General features: G+C 38.7%; 1 protein-coding gene across 3 annotated transcripts in view; it reads right to left on the reverse strand.

The window, feature by feature from the left end:
* The window catches only part of LOC126334520 (cilia- and flagella-associated protein 52-like), a 242473-nt gene that overhangs the window by 20018 nt on the left and 200221 nt on the right, over window positions 1-22234 (reverse strand). The window contains exons 11-12 of one of the 3 annotated variants that reach the window (XM_049996871.1): window positions 12601-12871; window positions 10598-10679 (exon numbers count right to left, since the gene is read on the reverse strand). The exons of 1 other annotated variant lie outside the window; for it this stretch is intronic. In XM_049996871.1, the coding sequence (XP_049852828.1) occupies window positions 12628-12871 (244 nt within the window). In that variant the 3' untranslated portion in view covers window positions 10598-10679; window positions 12601-12627. Of the gene's footprint in view, window positions 1-10597; window positions 10680-12600; window positions 12872-22234 lie in introns of those variants that run through there. One more of the 3 variants, XM_049996870.1, reaches the window with a different exon arrangement.

The following is a 22234-nucleotide window of genomic DNA, read 5'->3' on the forward strand; positions in this document are numbered from 1 at the left end:
TCAGGCATACTCGATACGGGCTTTGGCATTTTGTGTATTGTTTCCTATACAGCCACACTGCACCTGCCCAGAATCATTCCAACAAATACATCTCACATTTATCTTCTCTACTACGGATTTCATGTTTTCACTCCATTTCACATTGATGTATACTACACTGATACAAATATTGAAGAGACTTGTAGCATCATTCTTTGTGGAGATGTTCTTCACACAAAAGATATTAAATGATTAAATTTACATTAATTAAAATTAGTATGAGATGTGACTCCCATGGACGTAAATACACTCCTGGAAATGGAAAAAAGAACACATTGACACCAGTGTGTCAGACCCACCATACTTGCTCCGGGCACTGCGAGAGGGCTGTACAAGCAATGATCACACGCACGGCACAGCGGACACACCAGGAACCGCGGTGTTGGCCGTCGAATGGCGCTAGCTTCGCAGCATTTGTGCACCGCCGCCGTCAGTGTCAGCCAGTTTGCCGTGGCATACGGAGCTCCATCGCAGTCTTTAACACTGGTAGCATGCCGCGACAGCGTGGACGTGAACCGTATGTGCTGTTGACGGACTTTGAGCGAGGGCGTGTAGTGGGCATGCGGGAGGCCGGGTGGACGTACCGCCGAATTGCTCAACACGTGGGGCGTGAGGTCTCCACAGTACATCGATGTCGTCGCCAGTGGTCGGCGGAAGGTGCACGTGCCCGTCGACCTGGGACGGGACCGCAGCGACGTACGGATGCACGCCAATACCGTAGGATCCTACGCAGTGCCGTAGGGGACCGCACCGCCACTTCCCAGCAAATTAGGGACACTGTTGCTCCTGGGGTATCGGCGAGGACCATTCGCAACCGTCTCCATGAAGCTGGGCTACGGTCCCACACACCGTTAGGCCGTCTTCCGCTCACGCCCCAACATCGTGCAGCCTGCCTCCAGTGGTGTCGCGACAGGCGTGAATGGAGGGACGAATGGAGACGTGTCGTCTTCAGCGATGAGAGTCGCTTCTGCCTTGGTGCCAATGATGGTCGTATGCGTGTTTGGTGCCGTGCAGGTGAGCGCCACAATCAGGACTGCATACGACCGAGGCACACAGGGCCAACACCCGGCATCATGGTGTGGGGAGCGATCTCCTACACTGGCCGTACACCTCTGGTGATCGTCGAGGGGACACTGAATAGTGCACGGTACATCCAAACCGTCATCGAACCCATCGTTCTACCATTCCTAGACTGGCAAGGGAACTTGCTGTTCCAGCAGGACAATGCACGTCCACTTGTATTCCGTGCCACCCAACGTGCACTAGAAGGTGTAAGTCAACTACCCTGGCCAGCAAGATCTCCGGATCTGTCCCCCATTGAGCATGTTTGGGACTGGATGAAGCGTCGTCTCACGCGGTCTGCACGTCCAGCATGAACGCTGGTCCAACTGAGGCGCCAGGTGGAAATGGCATGGCAAGCCGTTCCACAGGACTACATCCAGCATCTCTACGATCGTCTCCATGGGAGAATAGCAGCCTGCATTGCTGCGAAAGGTGGATATACACTGTACTAGTGCCGACATTGTGCATGCTCTGTTGCCTGTGTCTATGTGCCTGTGGTTCTGTCAGTGTGATCATGTGATGTATCTGACCCCAGGAATGTGTCAATAAAGTTTCGCCTTCCTGGGACAATGAATTCACGGTGTTCTTATTTCAATTTCCAGGAGTGTACATAATTCATATTCATTATAATACAGAAGCAAACATTTTCTGAACATCATCTTGAGAAATATCTTGGCATGCCTGAAACACATGCCGTATCAGCTCATGAAGATTGTTGGCTGTGGGCTATTACAGAAGTAGACATCTTCCCATCTCATTCTAGACATACTCTTTGGGTGACAAGCCAATGAAATGGACAGAAAAGAAAAAGACTCCTCCATTCCTCAAGGCATTTTCGGTCAGAACTGCAATGTGGGGTCTTGCATTAATCTCCTGGATTATTTTGTTTGGTACCCAGGTCATGAAGAGTATGACTATAGGGTTCACCATTCTTGACAAATACTGGTGAATATTTAAATTCTCTGTAACAATTACCTAATTACTGCTGCTAAATAATATTCAACAGATTCCCACACCATGATTCCAGGAGTTGAAGAGATAAGGGTCTTGAGAATTGCTGCTTCCGGTGACTTTTCTACAGACAGTTGGCATCACTCTGACCATTACAAACAGAAGTGAGACTCATCATTCATCATAGAAATGCCACTCAAATGTCCCAACTGATTCTGGCTCTACATCATGCAAATCTCTGTTGTCTGTGATATGGTGCCAGCTGTAAACATAACATGGAAACTCATTATTTCAGCCTAGCTTTCTGTAATCATCTCCTGGCAGTTAATGGTGACACACTGTCTGTAGCCTTTGATCAAATTTTAGCTGTTGTCATTTTTCTCTTCATCAGAGCCAGTTAAACAGTCCCCAGTCTTTTTGTGGCATAGCCCTACTGGAAGGACTTGTGCTTACTCTTCTTGTCCCACTGTTGTCCAGGGTCTACCTCACCCCACTCCTTCTGCAGTCATTGCACTATGTGTACCTGTTGACATGACATTTCCACATCTCACATGCCAATGACTCAACTTCTTTAAATTCAAAAAATGGCAAAAAGCTTGATGTGCAAGTCTTCTGGGTACACTATGTTGCAAGCTCCACCTGAAAAGTTCTATAAAAGTTAGACATATCCTATAGTCACCATGTACTCACATCTTTCTTCATCTGGAGAATAGAGTCTTTCTGTACTGAAAATAAGGTCTCAAATGGATGAAATTTTAATCAATTTATTCCATAAACATGGAAATAATGAGGTATCAACTTCATTATGTGAGATCTAGGTGTTCATGGTGCAACACTTTCCATTTCCATCAGTGTGCTACTCTAGACATTTAAATACCATAACAGTACCAACACGTTTGTCATTGATCTTGTAATCAGATACTATTGGGTTTTCTTTCTATGGTTTATGGGAATTATCTTGCATCCATGCACATTTTTTGTGAACTGCTAATGAGCACTCCAAGTGGAAATATTGTCTTAAGTTATTCTGGATTTCTTACAATCATCCAATAACAATAATTACTCACTAAAAAGACTGTCATCAGCAAACAGTATGAGTATTTGGTGCTCCCTTGAGTTCTGGTTGCAGTTCTCTATTTTACCTCTCAAGATGTCTTCTGCAGTCAGAGAGGAAACATTAGGAGAAAGTTGTTTACAATCACCATGGAGTAATAGCCCAGAAGTTTTAAGTGATGTCAGTACCAGCTGTGAAAGCTTACATTGTAAGATCAATGTGAGCAGGTTGCTGACTATTTGATAAACCCATTTATGCACTAGTAAACATTAACAATCGTTGTCTTGTGTCAAAACTGAAGTAATTTTTTTACGTTAAAATTTATTTCTGTTGAACATACACCATATGATCAAAAGTATCCAAACATCCCCAAAAACACACCTTTTTTCATATTAGGTGCATTGTGCTGCCACCTATTGCCAGGCACTCCATATCAGCAACCTAAGTAGTCATTAGACATTGTGAGAGAGCAGAATGGGGCACTCTGTGGAACTCATGGACATCAAACGTAGCCAAAATTTGGTGTCACTTGTGTAATATATTTTGTCCACACTCCTAAACATCCCTAGGTCCACTGTTCGCAATGTGGTAGTGAAGTGAAAACATGAAGGGACATGTACAGCACAAAAGCATACAGGCCGACCTCATCTGTTCACTGACAGAGACCACTGACAGTTGAAGATGGTTGTAATGTGTAATAGGCAGACATCTATCCAGACCGTCACACAGGAATTCCAAACTGCATCAGAATCCACTGTAAGTACTATAATAGTTAGGTGGGAGGTGAGAAAACTTGGATTTCATGATTGAGCCGCTGCTCATGAGCGACACATCACGCCGGTAAATGCAAAACGATGCCTCACTTGGTGTAAGGAGCACAAACATTGGATGACTGAACAGTGGAAAAACATTGTGTGGAATGATGAATCACAGTACACAATGTGGCAATCCAATGGCAGGGTGTGGGTATGGTGAATGCCTGGTGAACGTCATCTGCCAGCGTGTGTAATGCCAACAGTAAAATTCAGAGACAGTGGTGTTATGATGTGGTTGTATTTTTCATGGAGGGGGCTTGCACCCCTTGTTTTCTTGCTTAGCACTATCACAGCATAGGCCTACATTGATGTTTTAAGCACCTTCTTCCTTCCCACTGTTGAAGAGCGATTTGGGGATGGCAATTGCATCTTTCAACATGATCGAGCACCTGTTTATAATGTACAGCCTGTGGTGGAGTGCTTACACAACAACAACATCACTGCAATGGACTGGCCCTCACAGAGTCCTGACCTGCATAGAACACATCTGGGATGTTTTGGAACGCCGACTTCATGCCAGGCCTCACCGACCGACACCAATACCTCTCCACAGTGCAGGACTCCATGAAGAATGGGCTGCCATCCCTCAAGAAACCTTCCAGCACCTGAATGAATGTATGGCAGCGAGAGTGAAAGCTGTCATCAAGGCAATGGGTGGGCGAACACCATATTGAATTCCAGCATTACCGATGGTGGGTTGCATGAACTCGTAAGTCATTTTCAGACAGGTGTCCAGATACTTCTGATCACATAGTGTGTGAGTGCGCACTTTACCTGCCGAAATCTCTATGCTTCTGAAACAGTTTGGTCTTAGGGATCTTGGACTACAGTTCTGTGCATTTGTTCTTTACCTTTTTTAAAAACAGGAGTGGTCTCCTCTCTTCTACAATCACATGGGACTTTTCACTGTGCTAATTTGCAGTCTATTTGACAGACACTGTAAAAGAAATTCCATTAGTATCTGGAACTTTCATTAGTTTCATTTCCTTTTAGTGCAGGAAGTGTTTATTTCAATACCATCCACTGGTGAGTTAGTGCGTAGCCAAGCAGTGAATGCACATTTAAATGCAGAATTTAATACTGTCTTCAGTTTGAATGTCAGACTAATCTGATTGGATAAAATCTTTCGATCCATTATTTGACATTATATTTGATAGGAATTTTCTTGGATTTTTCTGTAAGATATTTTTCCAAGATCTGCCTGTAGAAATTGTTGTAGGCTGCATGTATTACCTTTCCTATGGTTACAATGAGTTGTTATTAAGTTTTTTTTTATTTTCTCTTTTGAATGGATAATGTGACAGTTATTTGCATTGTTCCATGGATCATAACTGTGACATCTCACTATGATGAGAAGTGAATCAGTTACAGCTTCTAAGGGAACAATCAGTGGTGGTTGCTGTGTAAGTGCACAAGAGCTCATGATCACCCTAACTCTTGATACCTTGTGGATTTAGTGGTTATTTTTCTTTGAAATCTCTTAAACATAATACAGATGCAGTAATTTGAAATAAATGGCATTAAATCTACGATGCTATGCTTCATTGCTGCTCCTTTAGACTCTATGAAACTTGGCATCAGGGTCACATGCATATCTTCAGTTGTCCACATGTTAAGGAGTTTTTGCACATGCACAGCTGCCATGATGTAATTGCCTTATGGGCCAAATGCATAGACTCGATAAATAATGTGGACAGTTCACATTGTGCAAACCTAGTCCTTCCTCTTACCACTTAACTACAAGCTTACATCAATGCCACCAGGTGGTAGCCCACTGCAGCAGACCTATCCCCATTCACTACTCAAATACTCCAATTCACTCACTATACAGTAAAATTAGACGGGACATCAGTATACGTTACAGTTGCACTGATAGAAAAAGCTACTTTTTGAGATTCTGAATGAGTTATGTATATTAAGTTTTGGATTTTACCATACAATAATTCACTTGAGGCACTGAGAACCATAAAGAACATAATCAGCTATTGTGAGACTGTAGCATTTATTCATGCTTCTGGCATCTGTTGGTCCTATGGTGGCACAAGTTTACCTGTGCTGTATGCCCACACTGTATACATGAACATTCACAGAAAGCTGTCTCAATGGTTTCTTTGGTATTCACTTAAATGTGGGATCGAAGACAGTGTGCTTTTGGCTGTTATGGTTTGCAGCACCTCATTTGTATTCTAGTCAAGTGACAATCATGGTAGACTGTACTATTTGAATTTAATCACTTTCACAAATGGCAGTATATGTTTGGAGTTGGTTGTTTACTGTGCTGCAATTGGTTACATGAACTCTGTTGAACATGTTGTATGTGCTAACAGAAAAGAACATTACCAGAAAAAGTTAGCTGCAAAGGAATTAGCTCTCCCAAACCAGATGTACTGGAAAGTGACAAAAGGAAATAAGCCTGACTACAAGCAAACATTTAACAAAGAAAAGTTATAATATGTGTAAGTTGTTGTATGGGTGCAACATAAGAATGTCTGATTTTCAGCCTGGAAGTTGACCGTTAACTAATATATGCATTATGGATCTCATACATTTGTTCAAAAAAGTGAAAAAGCATGAAAAGTCCCACTCACACAAAAATGCAAAACAGAATAATTGAAGTTTAAATGTTATTTTGTTTTTGTCCTATACTGTACTTAATTATGTACAAAACAACAAAATTCCACAAAAACATTTTTTTCTTTTTTGAGACAAGTTATGCACATTATTATTATTACTGTTGTTTATTATTTCTGATAGTGGCTGTGGTTGTATAAATATTTGATAAGCATAACTACTATTCAGCAGATGCTATTAATTTCACACTCTTTTATCTGAATCTAAAAATATGTGTACAGCCAAAATCTGTATTCACAAGATGCCACTGGGAATAATTAATACCAAGTGAATCTTTAGTGTATTTTACTACATTTACAAGAAGGTGCATCATTACCCAGGGACTGATTTATTATGTAACTGAACTTTGACCACAACTGTTCTATGCAGGGTGGGCCAAAAGTCACTACCCACCATACCCTAATTGAAGACAAAACAAAGAATTGGAATTCTGAAATAACTGAGTACTTTATTGAAACTGCAGGCTTCTTTATAACATCCTTTCTTGAACTGTTTTCCATCTTTGTTGATACATTCATTTGACATCTATAGTCATTTATTAGAATCAATGGGTTACAATGGGTAATGACTTTGGGCTCATTCCATATTTCTCATGTTTGAACAAAAGCTTTCAGTTTATATTTTAGGTAGGATGTTAGGGGCTGTCTACTCATTCAACCAACACAAGTCATCTCCTTGGTAGTATCCTTAATTTTTCCCCTTTGGTGACCACTCGCACTATAATACTATCATGATCACCTCTTTCCTGATAAAATTGATAGGTTTTGGTTTTTTGTTGCTAGAAGATCTGAAATATTTCTTTCATATGTGGGCTACCAGACTTTTTACTCATAGCAGGTGTCTGATAATGATTTTAGAAGTCTATATATACATTTCCCATTTGATGGGTTTAGTAACTTTTTCTGAGATAGTGGGACTTGATCTGATGATCCTATATTTTTGTTGAACTTAAGATAAAGTGTATTTCATTTGTGATATGCCATCTGAGTTAACAGGTCTGGTGTATAGTCCACAGTTTATCCAGAGTAATACTAAACATCTTCCAGTTAGGTGCTGTGGTTAAGTCATGGGACCTGCATTCAAGAGTGGCAGAAATCAAAACCCCCTGTGATTCAGATAAAGGCTTTCTACCATCTTTCTGAGTTGACTGAAGTGAATGCCATCATGGTGCCTCCAAAAATGAAATGCCTGATTTCTTTCCACATCCATACCTAATTATCTGTAATAATTCATCACAGGACATTCACTGCAACCTTACTTCCTTTTTTCTACAACCCTCTACTGTAAAACATTTTGATTATTCCACAGACAAAGTCCCCTCTTGTTTTGACTCTACTCAGCTCCAGAGCAGTGGACCCTGACGAGTCCTTAAAACAGTGCTGCAAATCGACAACTGTTCTGACATTCTGTGAAGGAAGTTAGTTGTCTTTATCAGTTCTATCAGTCTGTGGAAAGAACTGTGAACAGTATCAGATCCCAGTTGACAGACCTCACTGTTGCCACAGAGAGCAACTCACATTTTCAATTATTCCCAAGATAGCATCTTACACCTGGCTTATAATTCCTTCCATGATACAGAACTAATGTACATTTATTCTCTTCCTTCACCAATACTGTTTTCTTAAGAGGGGCAACCATGCACCTAACATTCGAAGTGTCTATAACAAACAGCTCAGTTTTTTCATGTCTGCAACTAACCAGAAATTGACAAAGGAGTGTCCCCTTTATGAAAAGGCAATTCTTGTCTCACTGACATTCTTTCATTGTCAGAGGCACCAGGAGGCAATGCTTCAAACCCATTCATCTGAAATGTGTGCTTAGCCTTTTAGCCTTTTTCCTCAAGGAAATGTTTCCTGCAATATGTGGATATCTAGGTATAGTGCATGGCCCAGCATCAGATGACAGTTTGTCACCAGACTGGAATCCTCTGCAGATGACATTGGCAACAAAAGAAACTGGCAAGCTCAATAATGCATTTTTAGCAACAGGAGACAGTGACCACTCCCCCACAGCACAATTCACAGCAGACATATATGTAATTCTAGCCAAAAGTTTCCAAGACAGAGTCTAGATGTTTTCAGGCTGCAGGTAACAACTCATCCGTCAAGTTCCTGCAGCAGCCACATTCATAACCATATCCAGTGGTCAAAGAATAGCCATCTACTTTGACTAGATTTATGGGATAATAATGTAAGAAACTAATCTTGAAAACTTACAATACACAAACTATTGCACTAGGTATAATAATCATGAAGGCATGTGTAAGGCTACAAAAGTAATATCAGAAATATGTAACTCTAACTCTAAAAAAACAATAGTCACTAAGTAATTCACTCTAAGGATTAGAAAGTTATTCTCTGCTGCATGACAGCTGACACTCTACTGAATGATGTTTCAATAGTCACATGATCATGTTGAAACAGGTGACAGTGTTACTTCTCAATCATGAAACTTCACTGTAAAGTCAGTATTGTTATTCTTGTCTTCATACATTTACAGAGTACAAAATTACAGAAACCTGCTGAATACAGAGTAAATAATAAGGTAAACAACCTAAGTGCTCTGGTCACACCAACAAGTGGACTGCATCTACTTGTCATTGTTGGTTTCATCCAAATGTATGGCACATGCAGGGCTTGGCCCGAAATAAAAGAGACGGAAGTGGGAACTCTAAATGGCCAACCATTTAGCACAAATGGCATTTTTCATGTGGGTTGGTCAAGACATGCTAGTGTAGTTGCCAGACAGCAGTTCGCACAGTGGTCAGATTACCGAATGGTAATGTGAGAGTCTTGAATTTGAATCCCTACTCTCAGAACTTTTTTCATTTTGAATTTTTACATTGCTTATACTGCAAATAAACTAAAATAAACCTCAATATATTGTCTTTTCTAATATCTTCATGGAAGGCATGAAAAGGAAGAGCAAAAGAAAACATGGTGTTGCAAATAACTTTTCAAGAAATGACTGTAATTAAAACATACAGGACTTCTATTAGTTTCATTTTGAGCTTTGAGCAACCCCGTGTCAACTGTATGTAAACAATAAATTCCCCTGCTTTTATGATGAACATCACCCCAGTATATGTAAATCACCAACTGTAAAATAATGAAAGAGACTAATTTTATTTGTGAAGTTCTCATGTGTGCCTTACAGTAAATCGCTTCCTGGAGATTTATGTTCAATCCCAAAGTGCTTTCCCCTTGGAAGTGATGCTACTGATAATTAACAGTATACTATTCAAAATTTCACAATCTGAGAAATGATAAGTCCATGACATACTGAAGGTCTACAAAAAATCCATGTAAAAACCTGTGTCTGAATATGGATATTGTGATGTTTTGACAAGAAACTGATCTTTATTAATGTGAATATGTCTGTCAATAAATAGTTCATTATAAATGAGTTTGCCTGAACAGTGCGCCCGGTGACAATTGCTTTATTAACCACCCTAATTCCAGTACTGTACTGAATTAATCTGCATGCGATGTTACTCTTATTTTGTACAATAATAATTTTGATGATTATGAAAACCATGAGATACTCTAACTACAGTGCTCTGTTGCATAATTTATAGAAGTCTTCCTGGAAATTTGCAGCCAAGTTAGAATTTGAGCCTCCCTAATTTTGTAAAAGCTTTCACTATTAATAAGAATTTCTTAATATTTGTCTGAGAACAATGTGGAACATAAAAAGGTTAAAATATAACCCCTATTATAATCCACATTGAATGGCAATCTACTCTGTGTTTATTCCTTAATTCTGATATCTGATTATTGATTCCAACAGCGGTGTTTGAAAATAGAAAAAATGGTTCAAAGGGCTCTAAGCACTATGAGACTCAACATCTGTGGTCATCAGTCCCCTAGAACTTAGAACTACTTGAACCTAACTAACCTAAGGACATCACACACGTCCATGCCAGAGGCAGGACTCGAATCCTCGACCGCAGCGGTCACGCGGTTCCAGACTAAAGCGCTCAGAACCGCACGGCCACACCAGCGGGCTGTTTGAAAATACACAAGTTTGTAATTAATACATATTATTCATTACGTTTATATATTTTGAGTGTTGAATCTAGTTGACATTTTTCAGGGACAAATACATTAAAAACAAAGATTCCAAGACTTACCAAGCGGGAAAGTGCCGGTAGATATGCACAATAAATAAAACAAACAAACACACACACACACACAGAATTTCGAGCTTTCGCAACCAGCGGCTGCTTCGTCAGGAAAGAGGGAAGGAAAAGGAAAGATGAAAGGTTGTGGGTTTTAAGGGGGAGGGTAAGGAGTCATTCCAATCCCGGGAGCGGAAAGACTTACCTTAGGGGGAAAAAAGGATAGGTATATATTCGCACGCGCACGCGCACACACACACACACACACACACACACACACACACACACACACACACACACACACACACACACACACACACATATCCATCCAAACATACACAGACACAAGCAGACATATTTAAAGGCAAAGAGTATGGGCAGAGATGTAAGTCGAGGCGGAAGTGTGGAGGCAAAGATGATGTTGAATGACAGGTGAAGTATGAGTGGCGGCAACTTTCGCATCCCACAACTACCCTCCTAACCTGGTACAGAAGCAGATAACCAGAGCCACTTCCTCATCCCCTCAAACCCAGAACCTCTCATAGAAGAACCCCAAAAGTGCCCCACTTGTGACAGGATACTTCCCGAGACTGGATCAGACTCTGAATGTGGCTCTCCAGCAGGGATACGACTTCCTAAAATCCTGCCCTGAAATGAGATCCATCCTTCATGAAATCCTCCCCACTCCACCAAGAGTGTCTTTCCACCGTCCACCTAACCTTCATAACCTCTTGGTTCATCCCTATGAAATCCCCAAACCACCTTCCCTACCCTCTGGCTCCTACCCTTGCAACCGCCCCCGGTGTAAAACCTGTCCTATGCACCCTCCCACCACCACCTACTCCAGTCCTGTAACCCGGAAGGTGTACACGATTAAAGGCAGAGCCACGTGTGAAAGCACCTACGTGATTTACCAACTGACCTGCCTACACTGTGACACTTTCTATGTGGGAATGACCAGCAACAAACTGTCCATTCGGATGAATGGACACAGGCAGACAGTGTTTGTTGGTAATGAGGATCACCCTGTGGCTAAACATGCCTTGGTGCACAGCCAGCACATCTTGGCACAGTGTTACACTGTCCGAAATATCTGGATACTTCCCACCAACACCAATCTATCCAAACTCCAGAGATGGGAACTTGCCCTTCAATATATCCTCTCTTCTCGTTATCCACCAGGCCTCAATCTCCACTAATTTCAAGTTGCCGCCACTCATACCTCACCTGTCATTCAACATCATCTTTGCCTCCACACTTCCACCTTGACTTACATCTCTGCCCATACTCTTTGCCTTTAAATATGTCTGCTTGTGTCTGTGTATGTATGTATGGATATGTGTGTGTGGGTGTGTGTGCGCGAGTATGTACCTATCCTTTTTTCCGCCTAAGGTAAGCCTTTCCGCTCCCGGGATTGGAATGACTCCTTACCCTCTCCCTTAAAACCCACATCCTTTCATCTTTCCTTTTCCTTTCCTCTTTCCTGACGAAGCAGCTGCCGGTTGCGAAAGCTCGAAATTCTTTGTGTGTGTGTTTGTGTGTTTTATTTATTGTGCCTATCTACCGGCACTTTCCCGCTTGGTAAGTCTTGGAATCTTTATATATATATATATATATATATATATATATATATATATATATATATATATATATATATATATATATGATGTGACTTACCAAACGAAAGTGCTGGCATGTCGATAGACACACAAACATAAACATACACACAAAATTCAAGCTTTCGCAACCAACGGTTGCTTTGTCAGGAAAGAGGGAAGCAGAGGCAAAGACAAAAGGATGTGGGTTTTAAGGGAGAGGGCAAGGAGTCATTCCAATCCCGGGAGCGGAAAGACTTACCTTAGGGGGAAAAAAGGACAGGTATACACTCAGACACACACATACATATCCATCCACTCATACACAGACACAAGCAGACATTTGTAAAGGCAAAGAGTTTATACCTTGACATACATGTCACAGCTACCTGTGACAATATAGTTGCCATCAGGAGAAACATCAACAGATGTCATCCCAGCAGCTGAAGATCCTTCAAGTTCGCGTATATACGAGCCATCAAAAACTTCCAGATAGCGAATCTTATGGTCAGCACCAGCTGTGATGATCTGAACATCACTTGGAATATAACGTGCACATAAGAATGGAGCATTTGCTGAAAAAAATTGTTTGTGGTGAAGATGCCTACAAGGAAAAGAAAATTAATTTCACTTAATGTTAGCAAAAAATATAGCTAGTAAGTATAGGTGAATATAATGTTCAATAACATAATAAAAAATACATTTACTATTTCATCAGAAATGATGTAATTAGAAAGAGTTCACCTCAGATTATCAGAAGCACAGGAATAGGAAATGTCCTTGTCAAAATTCATCTGATTTTGTTTAGAAAAATCATGAAAACTTTATCCCTGAACTTGTGTTAAGCACTTTGTCAAATCACACTAGTTGCTCACATTATGCAGCTGTTATTTTAATCAGTTGCATGGCAACATATTTTGAGCTATCACTTAGTATATTAATTTTCCAAAGATGTGGCTTGTACCATTGATAACACACTTGTAATGTGCCTATATTCCTATTCACTGTCATATTATTTTCTATAGGTCCACTATGTTATCTGTTTCTCTTAAGTTATTGGAGCTTGCCTTTATTGTGTATCATATTATGGGAGCAGGCAAAATCTCATACTTCAAATTTGCTTTCTTGTTGTTCCATTTACATTTGTGTGAAGTATGGTTTGTCCCTCAAAGGTCACTGTTGGACAGGAGCAGAGTACATGGTGAATGTGATTGTAGCTTGTTTCACACAGACATATATTGCACTCATTACTCCTATTCTTTTTGTTTCTGTTACATCTGTTCTTGTAACATATGTAAATTTCCATTGGATGCAATGTGCATGTTGCTAAACTGTTATGATTGTCATTACTAACTGCAGTATATGACACACAACATATATATTTGTAAAATACTAGTCACAAGAACTGTACTGGTACTATTGACATTGCGAACCTATAGATCACCTTCAGTTCAGCTGGTTAATAGTAATAAGTGCTGCAGTCAACAGTATGTAGAATGTCTCCATTCATAGTACTGATGCTGACTGTTGCTGAAGCATTTCATGATTGACACAGTAATTTATATTACTATGTGAAAACATTTAACTCTTTATAAATGCAACGTATCTATGTTTTTTTGATATGCTTTGTTCATAGTTGGTTAAGTTATTCAGTATGTTGTACTTTTATTTTCAGAGACTAATTCATGATTTTTATTATCTGAACTCATTGATTTTATATTGCCTAGTGTGTAACTAACAGAAAGTTTTTAGTGATGAACATTGATTGACAGCTAACATTGAGTGAAAATTCAACATACTGGCAAAAATAATGTCATCATTGCTCTACGGCCTTATGGTGTTAGCATCAGTTTCGAACAGCCAATGTCTTGTGGTGACATACAATTCCTATATGCATTCTGTTCTTAGCTATGGGATTCTTTTCTGGGACTCGAAGGCATAGAACATGGAGAGAAGTTTTAAACGACAGAAAAAGGTCATAAGATTAATAACCACAAATAATAATTAAGCTCATTGTAAAAAACTGATTAAAAAGCAGTGTATCCTTACTACACCAACTCAACACATCTACTAATCTGTTTTGTATTATACTGTGGAAAATATTACTCAGGATTTCAATAATTGTTCATCAATATTATGAAAAGGATAGTTGCTATTATGAAAAGGATAGTTGCTACATATAGTGGAGATGCTGAGGCACATATAGGCACAACAAAAAGACTGGCACAAACTAAGGTTTCAGCCAACAAGGCTTTTGTCAACAATAGACGACACAGCATCTCCCATATATGGTGAGTAGCAGATTTTCATAATATTGTTTCATTCCATTCCAGATTTTCCATTGTTCAATAATAGTTCCATACCTAAACATGGAGAGCCAGTTTGGACTTACTTTTACCAAGGGGAGGAGAGGGGGGGGGGGGGGGGGGAGGGGAATAAAGTTGTATAATAAATTGCCCAAAGAAATGAAAATTCTTTCTAAAATATATGTGTTTAAAAAGAAGCTAAAAGTTCTTCTTAAGTATTGGTGACCAAACAATCAAAATACTTACAGGATTCAGAATAGCAATTAATAATGAAAGGAGAGAACTACAACACCTTGTCACATTATTTTACTGTAATGTATTTACAGGAAAATCAGAGCAAAGCTCTATAGGGAATGATAGTGACCTCTTGTTATTCTACTGTATTCAACATGCACTCATAATGGGGTGGGGGTGATGCAACTCAATTTTCAGTGGACTGAGGAGAAGACATGACAACTTCATGGGGAATAGTGGCATGTCTATGAACCAGGAAGAAGCTTTCTGCATGGATTGGAGCCAGTCATAGCAGCAAATCCTTTGTTCTGGAGGCACCAGATGTTGTCTTTAATGTGTGCAACAATGAAAACTAAAGCTGTGTCTATACCAAAGAACATGGTATGACAGGGACAATGGCTGAGAAAGTGCAGTTGTTACGATGCTGATCTCATATTCGGGAACATGGAGTTTGTTCTGTCCAGCCATCCTGAGTAAGGTAGTAAGGTTTTCCACCATTTCAGGTAAATACTAGGATGGTCCTTCATCAAGACCATTTCAGGTAAATACTAGGATGGTCCTTCATCAAGGCCACAGTCTGTCCTATCATCATAAATCACACTTATATAATCTATGCAATATGAATAGTTTTGAGCTATTTATTTTCATTATATTATGATAAATGCACTATCATTATAAGATGACCCATGGATGAATAACTGAAGAATAATAGTAATATAATAATTATAATAATAGTGTGATGTAGAGTAGCAAGTATGGCTTTCCCTGTCTTATTCTCCGGTGTTTATATGGCACTGTGTATTTGGCTCATGCTGATGAAGGGCTTTGATTACAAGATCTACATCTACATCTACATTCATAGTCCGCAAGCCACCCAATGGTGTGTGGCGGAGAGCACTTTACGTGCCACTGTCATTACTTCCCTTTTCTGTTCCAGTCGCGTAAGGTTCGCGGGAATAACGACTGTCTGAAAGCCTCCGAATCTCTCTAATTTTACATTCGTGATCTCCACGGGAGGTAGAGATCAGATATTCATGCCCAGCTTAACTGCAAGGCATCACCATACTTGTACAGTCATTTATCAATAATAATAACAATTTTCTCTCATTATTTTTGATAGCTGCAGAGAAATAATGTTTGACTGAATTTTGTGAAGGTGAAGTAAGGATTTTAGGAGTTATCATGGATTTTTCAATGGTAGTTGTGATCAGCAAGAAACTGAGACAGAAAGTGCAAAGTTGGTGAGAACATGAAATCCAATGTAAAAAAACACTTTCAGTAGGATTACCCTTCTTTAAATACAATTTGTAATGAGTGAAGTCAATAAAAACTAATCACACATGGATTTTGGTAAAATCTGTGTAGTTTGGTTACCTTTTTTTGAGCTGACAAGTTTGAAATTTTAGTATGTTCTAGAGCCACAACTTAACAATAAGGTGTGATATTAACCATTGAAATGTAAATATTTCAGCCAAAAGACCTCTCTGAAGGGATGTTTCAGAGCACCTAGGTGTTCATGCCTTTTCTAAAAAACCTTAAGATAGGGTGACACTTTTTAATGAGCTTTGCTAAAGAAAAATCCCCTTTGTCTCAAAAACTATATGATCAGTAAAAAGTCCCAAATAGCAAAACAAGGATAAGTTATAATGATCAGAAGGGGTATGATCAACAGAGGGCAGCTGCAACCACCATCTGTTCAGAACAGGGTAATCTAAATGCTGTCCATGTTGCTGCACGACATCTGCCACTTTAGACCGCCAGGGATGGAGTTGTGAGGGTCACATAATACTGTCTCCATATCTCTCTGCATTTGCTGGATATGAGTTACACTTTGATAAATTTTGCACTAATTTGCAATTAGAGTGATACAGCAGTCAGTGTGTACTTCTTATTGTCTGTCTTCTGTAATGCCATCCATCTTAAATACTGCACATATTATGTGATGAACTAATTTGACTGTGATAGCTGACTGATGATCTCCATGCAGGGAGAGCAATTTTCATGACATAACTTTACTGACAGCAACTGCCAAGCTATTTTTATGATAAAAAATTAACATTTGCAAGCTCTACAAGACCAATTTAAAAAAGGAACGTTTCTGTTACTCCACTTTTAAATCAAACAGAGTGTAGAGTACATGGTTATTGTGAATGTCTAATTATTAATTCAAGAATATAATCTCACTGTTACAAAAATGTGTGTTGAGACTGTTTGTAGGCAACAATATTTCCCTTCCTTGTCTGAAATAGAATTACTAGTGCCACCGCTGCAGCAACAGAGAAATTGCACCTTTCAGGCAAGACACCTGTAAGATGCTTACAGCCTGAAATTGTGTAGATGTACTGTTTTCCAGTACTGTTTCAAGTGTCACTTACAACCCTGTGTGCTGCTACTGTAAAATGGGAAGCAAAGGTGATGTAGTAAGTGGACAATTAGAAATCTACGTACATCACTGTGCAAGAGAACTGAACTAAAAACAATTCCATAATGGAAAATTCATTTATAAATTCCTTGCTATAACTGTATAAAAGTTACTATCTGGGAAATATTTTTTTAAAATTTATATTATGTATTGTTTGATACTTCACACACACACACACACACACACACACACACACACACACACAACACATATAGAGGGAAACATTCCATGTGAGAAATATATATATAAAAAACAAAGATGCTGTGACTTACCAAACGAGAAAGCACTGGTAGATAGACACAATAAAAAACACACAAGCACATACACAAATTTCAAGCTTTCGCAACCCAAGGTTGCCTCATCAGGAAAGAGGGAAGGAGAGGGAAATACGAAAGGATGTGGATTTTAAGGGAGAGGGTAAGGAGTCATTCCAATCCCGAGAGCAGAAAGACTTGCCTTAGGGGGAAAAAAGGACAGCTATACACTAACACACACACACATATCCATCAGCACATATACAGACACAGGCAGACATATCAACTGTCTGTATCTTAATTTACGTAACAAAAATAAAACTCTTGCCAGTTTGCTGACTAAGTAATTTTAATCTTTCATCAATCATAAGTTCAAGTAATTTCACTTTCTTTTTCTCAGATTTCATTGCTCTGGGACTTAAATAATGTTTTTCTGTTTCTGTTCTGTTAATGGAGAGCTGGTTGGCAGGGCAACAGTGATCAGTCATCTCGTTATTGTAATTTTGAACAGTTTCTAAGTTTCCACCTGTTATCAGCATACAGCACATTCTCCCCTGATATGTGACTTAGAAATTATTTGTATACGCAATGAAGAGGAAAGGTCCAAGAATTTGAGCCTGTGGTGTTTTATTTTCAATAATAATAATACTTTATTCAACATTAAATAATTCATTGCATTGAATACGTCATTGATTAACAAAATGATTAAACTACAAATAAATTTTTCATAGTTGTGATACCTGATTATTTGCATATACTATCTGTAGACTGTCAGATAGATAGGTTCTAAATCTAGTAAATATTTATCTCTAATGCCATAGTGAGATAATTTTATTTATATGGTCTCCTATGATGCTGAGTCAAAAGCTTTGCTCAAATCTATAAGTGTAGTACATGTAGCATATCTCTTTTCAACACCATCATACATAATATCTAGCAGATTGTTGACTGCTTTTGCTGGTGAGACACTTGAGCTTAAGCCAAACTGATTTGCATTCAGTAATTCATATTTTCAAAACAGTCATATATTTATTTACATTAACAACTTTCTATTAGTTTTGATACAACTGGAACAATTGAGAACAGTCTGTAATTACTAGGAAATTGTCTTTCTCCTTTCTTAAACACCAACAGGGTAACAGTAATTTTAAGATCCCATCTGCCACAGATCTGTTGTCTAGGTAAAGCAGTGGCATTTTAATTTCATTTGATATGCTTTTTATGACAAAATTACTCATTCCATAGTAGTCCTCTGTTTTAGAATTTCCAACTTTGTTAACTGCTTTGCTAATATTGTGGAGAGTAATTTTAGACTATGAGAAGGTAGTTATATTTTTTTGTTTGGGTAGAAGTATCTCAGTGACTATGTTGTTGCTGCAGCTTAAATGATTACTGCCTGTACAGTTTACAAAGTATTAATTTAATACATTAGAAACTATATGAATTAAATCATATTATTTGGGCTGATTAATGTAACTTTTAATGTAAAGCAACTTCACTGCAAAAATTGCACCATTCTTCCTGCATTCTACACGATATCTGTCACAACATATCCTTGAGGAGCAAAATTGTTGACTTGCTTCTCTTTCAGTCATTCGTAGATCCTAGGCAGTAGTTGCTCTCTCCACATTGCTCCTCTGTTGTGCACTGCTGCTATTCCTGGTGTTTGCTTGATATTTCTCAGTTTTTCTCACTGAACTGCCAATATGTGGGATTATTTTCAGCCTTTGCACTGAAGGTTCCTTTCCTTTGAATGCTCATGCTTCCATTTGCACTCGTATTGTAGATATCAGTGTGGTATTTCCTCTGGTTATTTTTGTAGTAACTGCTGCATTTGTTGTGATTCTTCTGTAGCTGTTCTCCCTGGAGTTGCAGTGGAAGAAGCACATTTAAGTTACTAGTCTATTATGTGCATGTGCCTTCTGCAACACAGATGTAAAAAAGTTTTGGCTACCCTCACCTTTATTGACAGAGCCTTAATAATTTTCTCCACTGTCAGATCCTTGCCTGTTATATTTAGGGTAACCCATGTGTTGTATACAGTTCTTCATACTTAGAGATTTTAATTAAACTGATATTATGATAACCTTTAAATTTGTTTAGCATCCTGTTTGCAATTTTCCTGATTCATACACAAACAGTTTTAGAGGTCATCGGAATTCCTACTACCAAGTAAAAAAGTTTTTTTGCTGTGAACAAATAGCAAATTTGGGTACATATTTAGCTGTATCATTTGCACTTGCTGAAACTTCCTGGCAGATTAAAACTGTGTGCCAGACCAAGACTCAAACTTGGGCCCTTTGCTTTTTGCGGGCTAGTGCTCTACCAACTGAGCTACCCAAGCACAACTTCCACCCTGTCCTTACAGCTTTACATCTGCCAGTACCTGTCTCCTACCTTCCAAACTTCACAGAAGCTTGCAGTACTGCAAAACTTGCAGAACTGGCACTCCTGCATATATTTAAGAAGCTGACTATGCAGTTTCAGTCATGGCTAAGTCAACAGTAAATATTTTTTCATGTCTCTGTCTGTTTTTTGAAATATCTAGATTGCTTTTGAATAAAAACCCATCCTGGTAACTTTTCTCTTTTGACTATATTCTGTCTATGCATGATAACTGCTTGTACTTAGTGTTCTAAGATGTGCATCCCATATGAAAAATCATGCTTTATTTGATGTATTATAAAATTTTTATTTACTTTTTTCATATTTAAATCAAACAGTGGCTTATGTGTTTCTTAAGCATGTCTTGTTTGTGTAGTTCTTTAATCAGTGCACTAACAGTGATTTTTTATGGCCAGCACCCACCCGACCTCGCCAACGACATCTAGTGAACAAATCTCCAGCTGCGACATAGGTCTTAATGTATCCAACACAGTTTTGAGTGCAACGGGGACTAACGGTGTTAATGGACAAGCAGACCAGCAGAAGGACAGTAGAGGTAGCTATAAGAATCTTATTATTCTTCATCAAAATATCAGAAGTCTCAAAAGTAAATTAGAGTATTTATCTGTAAATTTAGGGGACATGGACACTGTTGACCGTCCTCATGTTTTATGCCTTACTGAGCATCATGTAACAGTTGGAATTGATGGGCTGCAGCTTGATGGGTATGATCTAGCTACTCATTACTGCAGAACAAGTAAGGAGAAAGGTGGTGCTGTAATTTATATAGACAGTAAAATCATTTATAAATCTTTAGATCTAAGTAAGTATTGTGTAGATCAACATTTTGAAGTTTGCGGGACTGAAATTTCTGCAAAGGACATGTTACTTACTGTGCTTGCAATTTACAGAGCTCCAGAAGGGAAGTTTTGCATCTTTATGAATAAGTTAGAATCTCTTTTGACCAAATTGTTCTCTAAAACTAGAAATTTAATAATTGTAGGTGACTTTAATGTCAACTTCTTAACTGATAACAACCTCAAAACTGACCTGGACCACTTAATGAATTCTTACAACTTGGCTGCGATGGTTACCTGGCCCACTAGAGTTACAGAAAATTGCAAGAGCCTTCTAGATAATATTTTCATTGACAAGAATAGAGTCAACAGTGCTAGTGTGAGCAAAGTAATTTATGGCCTGTCTGACCATGATGGACAACTTCTGAAAGTAAATAACATCAGTTTGTGCAATAAAATCTCTCACACCTATAGGTCCTATAGATGTATAAACACTGAAACTGTGTCTGCCTTTAACGACTATTTGTCACAGATAGATTGGGAGCCAGTGTACAGCACATCAGATGTTAATGATAAATTTAACCTTTTTTTAAATGAATTTATATCTGTATTTGAAATGGCTTTCCCAAAAAAAACTGTCAGAAAGAACAATGAGGTTTCTTCCAGTAAACCATGGATTACTGGAGGTATAAAAATTTCTTGCAGGACTAAGAGGGAGTTACATGCCTCACTAAGAGTATCAAATGATTTCCTTGAAAGGTCTCATTATAAGTTATATTGTAAAATTTTAAAAAGGGTGATAAACAAATCCAAGAGCCTGTATATTAAGTCTGAAATTGATAAATCTGAGAACAAAATAAAAGCAGTTTGGAATGTTATAAAGAGAGAGTGTGGCAAGAGTAACAAGAATGTTAATACCACAGAGATAAGCTATAAGGATGAGGTTATTCATAATCCTGTAACAGTTTCCAACATATTCAACAATCACTTCATAACTGCAGCAGAACAAGTAGGTTGTAACGGTTCCTTAAATGCTGCTACGCATTTATTACACAGAGCTAACCCTAACACGTATGACCCAATTTGTATTGCCCCAGTTACTATTACTGAAGTTAAAAATACCATCAAGGCCTTAAAAAATAAAAATTCCACTGGTATTGACAACATTTCACCAAAAATACTGAAGCATTGTAGTGACCACATATGTCAAGTCCTGTGTCACATTTTTAATGAGTCTATCCAGCAAGGTGTTGTCCCAGAGAGATTAAAGCTTGCCGTTGTGAAACCACTTTTCAAGAAGGGTGACAAAACTAACTTATCTAACTACCGTCCAATATCACTACTAAGTAGTTTCTCAAAAGTATTAGAGAAACTAATGTATACAAGAATTGTAGAACATCTTAACAGCCACAACATACTCAACAGAAACCAGTTTGGTTTCCAAAAAGGTAGATCAACTGAGCAGGCTATTTTTTCTCTCACAAATGAAATTTTAGAGTCAATAAATAATAAAATGTCACCTATTGGAATTTTTTGTGACTTGTCTAAGGCCTTTGACTGTGTGGACCA

This window comes from Schistocerca gregaria, chromosome 2 (assembly GCF_023897955.1).
Source record: "Schistocerca gregaria isolate iqSchGreg1 chromosome 2, iqSchGreg1.2, whole genome shotgun sequence".
In the NCBI taxonomy this organism is placed as follows: Eukaryota; Metazoa; Arthropoda; class Insecta; order Orthoptera; family Acrididae; genus Schistocerca; species Schistocerca gregaria.